A 10,143-nucleotide genomic window follows, 5' to 3' on the forward strand; every position below is an offset into this window, starting at 1 on the left:
TTGTTTTATTACCAAATTTTTTTATGGTCGTCCAGTCCCGATAATCTGTGTTGTGCTTCTCATTTATTTTAGCCTCGACAAATAGGTTACACATTATATCGTTATTTTCGACGTAATGGTTGATCAAGTATTTCCTTGAGTTGTAGTTATTTATGTTGGAGTATAATAATTTTATGTTATTGAATGCTTCTACTGGGGCCAGGTGTTGTGTTGTCGTTTGTGGCAAGGATTTGTGTTCCCTCTATTGGTTCGGTAGCAACTACTGAGTTTTCCTCATTTAAATCAAACATCAGTATGTATAGTCGGTTTCCTGAGAATACTGCTGTTGTATCGATGTTATGTGCTTCAATGAATCGCATTTTCAATTTGTTTGTTGATGAGTTGCTGTCGATCTGTGTTTTTGGGATTATTCAGTTTTTGTATATATGTGTCTATTATATTGTCGTGGATAGTAATTGGTGTATGAACTCTATTGTTTTTTTGTGATGGAAGGTTTGATTTGATGGGATTTTTTGTTAATAGATTTAATTTTTACATTTGGAATGCCATCAATTGGTTTTGTTGGTCTTTTTGGGCATTTTATTGACCAAGCTACTTGGTCTTTTTCACCACATGCAGTGCAGGAAATTGGTAATGTGGAAGTGCAAGAGTTGGTGTGATGGTTTCCTTTACACTTGTTGCATATAGTGACTGATTTGCAGTTGATTGTCGTGTGGGTGAATTCGTTGCATCTTGCACATGGTATTGGTATCGGTTCTGGTGGGGTACTGGGGAATACAGGGTAGTGACGACATTTGTAGAAGAGTCCTGCTGCTAGGAGACATTCAAATGCTTTAATGTTGCCAGTAATTATTCTGATTAGTTGTGTTGGTTTTCCTGAGGCTCTAGATGTGATTCGTTTACAGAATCGGTGCTCTATTTTCTGGTTCTTCAGTTCTGTACTTATTTCTTCGTCCGTTATATCCGGATCGACAGAGCTTATAACGACTGAATAACTTCACTGGGTTGAAAATCCTTGTGATGTTGAGTTCATTTCTTTGTTTTCTTCAAATGAGTTTATGGTTTCGTTGTTTTTCAGCAGTTGTAAGATTTTTACGATGTTTTCTTTATCGCCATCTGATTTAATTAGGAATCCCTTTTTAGTTTTCAATATGGTATCTTTACTTCTTGGAAAGTGATTCATCCATATATCAGTCATCTGAGTTCTGGGGAGATCTGTTGTTGTTGATACATAAAAACCATGTTGATATTTTCTGTTTATCTTGTGGAACATTTGTTGTGAATGATTATTGATTGTTTTTTTTTGAGAATTGTTGGAAGTTGTATTTGTGACTTTATTTTGTGGATTTTTTTGAGGTGGTGGTAAAAGTGGAGGATTCATTCTGATTTCAGGTGATTTAGTGTCGTTCAGTTTTTTTGTTTGTGTGGAAGATCGTTGATTTTTTTTGCGTTTTTTCTCTCCCACTGTGGTGAATGGTTGCTCATCTTCCGTGGATTCGGGGGCTGATGTGCCGCTGGCTTGCGACATTATGGGACTACAGAAGTCCTCAAATTCATCTACAGTTATTATCTTTTCTCTACTTGAAGAAATTTTGAGATTTTACGTAGTTTTCCACTAGAATTATTATCGTAAATCGCCGTATGCGCGCGTTATCACACATGTGTACACCGCGAGCGTTCAAACGAGACTGCGTGGATAGATTAAAAACGATAAAAATCGGGATTTAAAAATAGGGGTTGATCGTATAAGAGTAAAAATTGAGAGAGATATGAAATTTTTATTCTGTCATGACAATTTAAAAATAATTCTTACCAAAAAAATTGAAGTTTATAATTAACAAATAAAAAAAAGTGGTTAATCGTAGAGGGATGAAAAATTAAGAGTATAATCAGATTTTTTTTTTAAGTCGACAGAATAAAAAAAAATTTTTGCCGAAAAATTAAAGTTTATAATTCACAAAAAAAATAGGGGTTGATCGTAGAGGGGTGAAAATTGAGAGTAATATGAGATTTTTCATTTAAAGTCATGATAGAATAAAAAAAAATTTTTGCCAAAAAATTAAAGCTTATAATTAACAAATAAAAAATAAGGGTTGAACGTAGAGGGGTAAAAAATTGAGAGTCATATGAGATTTTTCATTATAAGTCATGACAAAATAAAAAAAAATTCTTGCAAAAAAAATAAAACTTTTTAATTACCAAATAAAAAATAAGGGTTGATCGTAGAAGGGTGAAAATTTAGGGTTGCATGTATTTTTGTATGATGTACCATAAAAAAATAAAAACAAAAAATTTTGTCTGAAAAATAAAAAAAAATTAAGGGGTGGACCACCCTTAACATTTAGGGGGATGAAAAATAGATGTTTCCGATTCTCCCCCCTGACTAATATCCTCGCTATGGATCACGAAAATCGGTCGAGCCGTTTCGGAGGAGTTCGATTACGCACCCCGTGACAGAAGAATTTTATATATTAGAAAGAAGATAGTATGCCACTTCGACATCTAGGTCATTAGCGGTAATACAATAATAAACAGCATAGAATGTAGAAAACTGTATGGCAATAAAACTGGAATAAAAAAGGATTTGGGATTAGAATTTCTGAATGAGGGGGTGCTAGGTTTTTCATTAAAAAAAGAACAGGAAAACATAAAACATTCGCCCTTATTTATATATCACATTTTAAAGTAAGGATTTTTCAGTCAAAATAATACCACATAATAATTATAAATAAAACCTAGGTAACACTGAGTCGGTTGAATAGTTCATTTCAGTAGTTTTTATTTTTGAATTTTTTTAAATCAAAATATTTATATCTTTCTGGATTTAATTCTAGCAAAATCATATATAATATCTTCAAAATCAATGTTGCTACTAATTTCGTGTTCAATTGAGATTATTGCCAGCCCAGAAAGTCCCTCCTGGATGCATCGCAGAGCGATGATCCCCTTAGAGCAAGCTTTTGGGATGCACGTAACTGAACTAGTGCAACAAGTCAACAATTCTCTCCAATACTGTCTTTCTTTATTTATTAATCTTTGGTGTTCATGATCTATCGTGTTCGTAATCAGCCCTTTCGAGGTATAGAGTCCATTATTTCTCCTTGGAAAATTCACCTGGAACTTGTGAACTTGTGTGAACTCAAGAATAAAGAAAGAATCGGAACTTGTCACGGATATCCGAACATAATCACTCGCAAGGAACAAATCAAGCAGCTTGTGATATCTATTGTAAAAAGAGTTTAACTGGCGTTGAAATCACCCATAAACATCACGGATTCCCCAGTGAAATTAAGAGCTCAGTGAAACGACGCAAAAATAAATCAATCAACGTGACACGATCTCAGTCTTAGTTATAAAGATTATACTTATCATTCACATTCACATGCCGATTTGAAAAATGGTAACAATTTCATATTGAGTCCTTTTGCATATTGGTGTAAAATATATCATCTTCCATCTTCCAATGTTTAATGGGATAAATCAGGGGAGATAAACCCCGAAATCAATTTTTCCAACATGAGTTCACAATTGATGGAATATTCGACATTCATGCAGCCAAGCATTGATCCAGCTCAGATTTGAGTTGTCAAATGTCACTTGATTGCGCTCTCTCTCCTGTTAGGAGTGACGTTTACATTCTCAAAATAAGACTTCATCTTTCTGAACTCGCGCAAAATCATCGGCGCCCGATTAGGAGAGGACAAGCGAACTCTTAAAGTTCTCAAATTCTGCTTAGAAACCTCACGTTCTTTCAAGATCAATCGAAGCAATTAGAATCCTGCTGCAGGTGATCTAATTTGTTAACATCCTTTGCAATACTCAAGTAAATTGAAAAGTCATTGGAATTTTCAGGTCTCTCAAAAACCTCATTCAAAATCTGCTGACCAGTCTGAGGTTATAGTGCCCAAACCTCAGATGTGTCATTCCAACATAAACTGATATGCACTGTTTAATCAGTAAATTCTTTATCTTAGAAATCAAGGAGAGATTGCTTGCAACCTCACCTTCTTTACGAAAAGGCTCACTTGAGTACTTCAACTGTATTGTGTTATTATGTGCAAACATATTCGCAATATGGTGATTTATAAATCGAATATGATGAACACCGAATGCATTTTCCCTTTCAAATAGATAATGAGTAAAAGTTCTGATCTATCAATTCTAGTTAGTCAATATAGAATGAAATCTCAGTTTGTTGCCTATATTTTCAAGAATGAAAATTATTTCACAACGCATACCCAGAACTTTCGAAATGTTCGTTACATTATCACTCGTTGAAGTAAACAAAAATGTGAACTGTGAACTCAATCTATAAATTACTATTACGTCATATCACGTGCATATAAATCACAGTTTCCATCAAGAATATGTAGTTTTTATTCACAACGAGCACAAAATGAACAAACAAAAGATTAGCATACATTCTTTTCTTTTTGTGGTTTATTTACATTTAGTTCACTGTGGAATAATTTTAGATGAAGTGAACAGTGACATTAACAAAGTGGGCGAAGGCATAGACTGTGCCTTCCAAGGAATTGGAACGTTTTTGGGGATTGAGAAAGAGAATCCATGTGAAAAAAGAACTGACCAACACCTAGGACAAAGAGAAAATCAACAAGGTTCGGAGCAAGGAGGCTATAATAAAAACGGTTTACAGCAAAGTACATTCGATCAAGTGGGAAATGCAGATTTGTCTGGTTCGAATGGTTATGGACCAATGCCTCTCAAACCAACAAAGACCAGTGAGCATAGTAAGTAAAATGAAATGATTAAATATGAATAAAAGCTCTGAAGCTGAAAATGCATGTACTTTATATTTTTGAAACCTTGTTGTATAGAAATCAATACGCAATAATGACTCTCAAATTCCTATATAACCAAAATTAGTATCCAACGATTAGATAATAATACTTATGATAAATTTGTGGTAGCATTTATTTGATCGATACAATCGGTTTTTAGAATTTCAAGATTTTCTCTCGTACCTACCCAAGCGGTTCATAAAATTCTTTCTGGACTGATGTGTAGAATAAATATTGACAGGAATTTTTATTCACGATTAACCGCTAATGAAAAACGATAAGGGTTAAAAAGGAAGAATCAATCGTCTCAGTATATAAATTTGTAGAAAAAAGATTAATATTGTATTCATTTTATATCATATCATATGATGATGAAATAATTAATTTGATTAATTGATTTTTTCAGATGACAAAAATAGACTCGATATGAGATATGCAAGTGGATCAAGTTCTATCACAGAAACAACTACTAAAAAGGATGGAAGACGAGTTATCTCTGCTCATTCTAATTGTGAACCCGGATACGTTGCAGATTCTTTAGGACGTTGCAGGGAGCAATATTAATAGAATCTCCATCATGATTGATTTATAAATATCAATTACAACATAATTCCATTGTGCAATTCATAAATCATAAAATAGAAATTGGAATACACTCCAAGAATATTCAACAAAAATATAAAATATTGCTGTCAGTGAAGCATTTCTTCTGAAAAACAAATTCATTCAGATATCACTACCTACTTCTTTCATCGACTGTTGAAAATTACAGATTTCAATTAATCAAAATTGAACATTTTTCAGAATATATTTTGGATCAAGAAAGTCCAAATATGAAAATTCATTGTTGATTATATGATTCATTTCCAAAAATATAACATCCTCGAGTAACTAAATTTTTATGAAATATAGTGAAAATCATACACAATGGTTAATTTTCACAGAATACTGTAAATTCTCATAATGAACTTTACCTACATTGAGTTTGAACGAGAGGATGTGTTTTCAAAATTCAATTTCATGATTTGTAGTAGGTTTTTTATTCAGAGTTTTTGATATTTTGACTGAAAAAATTTAAGGATCGATTCTTGACCTAGATGGATTAATACGCTATAGATAAAGATTTTGTACCTACTTCTATGTATAGAGCTATTTTAGTCTTATAATGCTTTTATATGCTCAATAAATTGCATAAGACTGATGAATACATTTTTTTATTCAATACAGTTTTTTGTTAGGATAAAAACATAGTGGACCTTTGCCACGAGCATCGCATCAAGCGTCAAAAACGAATACATGTAACTGAATAAGACCGTTCATACACTGATAAAAAGTAACCTTTGACTGAAGAAATTGTTGTTTCAAAAAAATATTATCTTCCTTCAAGCGAAACGAATATTCTATTGAAATTTTCATATAATTTGTTTGACTAACGGAGAACTATTTGTTCACATCAAATACATAATGTCTTAAAACGGAATCATATTTTAGGTGACCCAAATACATCGATATATGCGAATACATATGACAATTGATTCAAAAGAATATATTTTTGAGGTTAATAAATATTATTTGGATTCCTTGAAGAACAAAAAGAGTACTGCTATCGAGTGCATCTTTTCAAGAAAATTAAAAGTCTCGGCAGAGTATGTTGCAAGTCACATTGCACACCTGATAAATTTGTCAATAACAACCGGCATATTTCCATCTACACTAAAGATGAGCACTGTTATTCCAATACATAAACGAAATTATGTTAATGAAATAGTTGATTACAGGCCAATCGCAATTGTCAGTTCTATTTCCAAAATTATTGAAAAATTAGTTTTGAAGCGAATGTTGGATCCTTTGGATAAATTCAATATTATCACAAGTTGTCAACGGATTCAGAGCTGGTTGATCAACTGAGACCGCTGCACATAGGTCAATTTTAACCATCTACGCGGCCAAAATTGGATTTTAAAAACTAACGATAGTCATTTAAAACAAATAATCGTTGATTAGAAAACATTCCAGTTAATCCTAAATCACTCATTGTAACCACCCCAGGTACATCCTGGAGCGTGCACAGATAGTTGGAACTTGACCAATCAACCAGTGCGCTCTTCTTCGAGATCACAGAGTTTGAAACAACAACAAATTTGAATTGAAGTTTTTGCAGTGAAAGTGATGGATTTCGATAACCCTGGTAATATTCTTCATTTCTAATATAATTTACTTAGCCTCAATGCAAAATTAGTATATTTACGTAGTATGTAACAAAGAGTGTTTTCTTAAACAAATTTTGAAGTAACTTTAAGCTTCAAAAGTTAATTTGTTGCAGTCCTCCGTTAAACCCCGCGATTATTCTTTTTTTATCATGAAGTACCATCCTTTCCTTAGTACATGTCACAAAAATTTCCTGCAGAAATTTGCAGATGATAAAAATAGGGCGATTATTAACGACATAGGTTTTTTCAACAAAAATTTCAATTTTTTTATTATTTCGCTAATCATTGTTTTTCGTTATTTTAGAAACTGCCGGAACATCAAGTGTAAAAACTGTTACCCGGAGAGTTTGAAAACAATTAAACAACGATTTTAATACATGGAGAAACAATCATTGAAAAAGCTTTGCTACCAATAGGTCAATTGTCGGAGGAGGCTGCAGAAGCGCGTAATAAACATTTCCGCGTATATCGTGAGAATTTCGCTAGAAAGTTTTCTAGAGAACAATGCAACCTTGATGTATATCACAGATTACTATTGACTTCGGATCTATTGATAAGCAGTCTGAGGCCCAAGAAAACATCAATATCAAAAAGTTTTTGTCCTGAAACAATAAAAATGCTATTGCCGGCAGATTCCAACTCGAACCCGATTCAGATTGCGAGGAAGATGACTCTTTAATTGAATAACAATATTATTACTGCACAAAGATAAGTATTTTTTATGTTATTTTGCGGAGAAATTGTTTCACTCAACGTGAAAATGAAATAAATCCAACATTTGTTTTGAATATCACGGCTTTTCATTTACGGAATCTCAAGACTACTTTTTTTTTCTATTCCAATGTTTTTTTATTTACATTCTACGAGATGAACTAATTAAAAAAATCTTTAATCAGACATATAATACTGCATAGAAACGATAAATACCGAATATAAATGATAAAAGTAAGAAAAGACGACTTTTTTTTTCTATTCCAATGTTTTTTTATTTACATTTTACGAGATGAACTGATTAATAGTTATTTATACAAGAAGTGAGTTAAATGAATGTCTATTCATGAGAAGAAAGTTTATTTCTTCGAGTGAATAAACATTTTTAACTCACGTGTCGTATACAAAATTTTATCCCATTTTGATGAAATTTCAAATAATGAATACTTTTTAGAGGAAATATTAAGTATAATTCAAATTCATAACGAGATTTTTCTTCCATCGATGGTTGCTAGGGCACTATGTAATTAATTGTTTGCAAGTGTCAATGAAAATTATAGAACCGTCAAAGAATTTTTATTTCGAAAAAATGTTGAGCGGTGACGATGAGGTTGTAGTTTCTGAGTGCATTATACAAGAAGCAAATGAGGCAGAAGAAGCAGTAATTCCATTAAAATCAAAAATATTGTACGAACAGCAATATACGGCATTTTGTGCCTGGAGAAATAATAAAAAAGCCAAAGGTGTCAACGAAATAGTAATTTACGTAACAAGCCCGGAAAATAGGGTTTTTTTGGACGAATAGACAAAAGTCCAGGACGAGCGTAAGCGAGTCCTGGAAGTCTGTGAGTCCAAAAAAAAACATTTTCGGGCGTGTTGCGTACAATATTTTTTCGGCAACCATGTAAAATAACACTATCGCTGCTGCTTTCCATATTTTATTGCGATTGCGATCAAAAAACATGCAAATTTTTGACAACTAATTTCATACGAACTGTCAGCCGTTATCTCGGTTGCTATGGATTCTATGATTCTTTTCCGGCCTAGTCCGGGAAGTAAGTACTTTCCGGACTAGGCCGGGAAATGCTACTTTCTCAAAGAAAAAGCTTCCGGGAAGTGAGCACTTCCCGGACGGTTGCCGAAAAAAATAATTTTGGCGTATATTTCCGAACAATCCAAGAAAGTTAAGTCGTCGTCTTTATGATCCTACTATTCGCAACTTATGAAAATGTTGGCTCTGAAAGAAAAAATAGACATCGGCAGATTTCACCAAGTCACCGCCTTTTTGAAGCAACATTCCAGGGGATACGTACTCGTAGCAAAGAAGTCGAAGGTATTCACAAGAGAGGAGTTTGAATACTTTTTAGATGCCGCTCCTGATAAGCAATATTTATTGATAAAGGTAGTTTTTATTATGGGTGTTGCTGGAGGGTGTAGAATCGGCGAGCTGGTGACTATGACCGTAGATGACGTGGAAGATCGGGGCAGCGTATTGGTTATTCAGATTCCAGATACGAAAACTTATAAGAAAAGAGTGTTCACTGTGGTCAATGGTACTAATAAGGTTGCTGCACTCGATATATTCCGCAAGTATAGGAACTTGAGGCCAAGCAAAGTTGATCACAAGCGACTATTTATAAATTATAAAAATGAAAAATGTACCGTCCAGCCTGTTGGTGTGAATACATTTTCGAAAATGCCCGTTACTATTGCAAAGTATTTGGGCCTTTCTGATGCTGAACAATATACAGGGCACAGTTTCAGTGGTTCTTCTGCAACCCTACTCGCAAATTCTGGGGCAGATTTGACAGTTTTGAAAAGACATGGTGGATGGCGCTCAAGTTCTATTGCAGAAGGATATATTGAAGATTCACTACAAAACAAAATAAATATTTCTGAACAAATACTTGGTGGGGTCACAAAAACCAGAGTTCCTGATGCAGAAATGGATATTCCAGCAGGGCCTGAGAAGTCCTCAAACACATGTGCTATAACGACTGAGCGTGTTTCCTTTGGAGGAGGTGCAGGTTTCCAGTTCCATTTTCAAAATCTTAATAATTGTAATTTTTACTTTAATGATAGAAATGACTGTTAATGTAGAATTTTTGATAAATGTTAATAAATATACTTTTAAATGAGTTTTACGTGCATTGTGTGTGGGAAGAATAATTTCCAGAAAGTGAGTGGTGAACATTTTATTCCACTAGTGAATTAAAAAAATTTTAATTCACTCAGTGGATAAACGTCAACTTACCCTTGTTACCATGGGTTGAATATTGTCGTCTTTAAACGTCAAAATGGGATAAAAAATCTTTAATCAGACATATAATACTGTATAGAAACGATAAATACCGAATATAAATGATAAAAGTGAGAAAATATTTTTGGCCGCGTAGATCGTTAAAATTGACCTATGTGAT

The 10,143-nt window shown here is 33.4% G+C and overlaps 2 protein-coding genes across 2 annotated transcripts; both read left to right on the forward strand.

The window, feature by feature from the left end:
- The first annotated feature begins 4,366 nt into the window (after window positions 1-4,366).
- Window positions 4,367-6,007, forward strand: LOC123685453. Its single transcript, XM_045625154.1, has 2 exons — window positions 4,367-4,751; window positions 5,209-6,007. The coding sequence occupies exons 1-2, from the start codon at window positions 4,397-4,399 to the stop codon at window positions 5,364-5,366; spliced, it is 513 nt and encodes a 170-aa protein (XP_045481110.1). The 5' UTR covers window positions 4,367-4,396; the 3' UTR covers window positions 5,367-6,007.
- Window positions 6,008-8,827: 2,820 nt separating this feature from the next.
- On the forward strand, window positions 8,828-9,837 carry LOC123685454. Its single transcript, XM_045625155.1, has one exon. It carries the CDS (start codon window positions 8,946-8,948, stop codon window positions 9,816-9,818), a length of 873 nt encoding a protein of 290 aa, XP_045481111.1. The 5' UTR covers window positions 8,828-8,945; the 3' UTR covers window positions 9,819-9,837.
- Window positions 9,838-10,143: the final 306 nt, after the last annotated feature.

Source organism: Harmonia axyridis, chromosome 7 (genome assembly GCF_914767665.1).
Source record: "Harmonia axyridis chromosome 7, icHarAxyr1.1, whole genome shotgun sequence".
NCBI classification, from domain to species: domain Eukaryota; kingdom Metazoa; phylum Arthropoda; class Insecta; order Coleoptera; family Coccinellidae; genus Harmonia; species Harmonia axyridis.

What these genes read in the sequence shown, in the direction of transcription:
- LOC123685453 (XM_045625154.1), top strand. Translation starts at nt 4,397, where the DNA reads ATGAACAAACAAAAGATTAGCATACATTCTTTTCTTTTTGTGGTTTAT. An exon ending in AACAAAGACCAGTGAGCATA is followed by an intron (nt 4,752 to 5,208) that starts GTAAGTAAAATG and finishes TGATTTTTTCAG; the next exon opens with ATGACAAAAATAGACTCGAT.
- LOC123685454 (XM_045625155.1), top strand. Translation starts at nt 8,946, where the DNA reads ATGAAAATGTTGGCTCTGAAAGAAAAAATAGACATCGGCAGATTTCAC.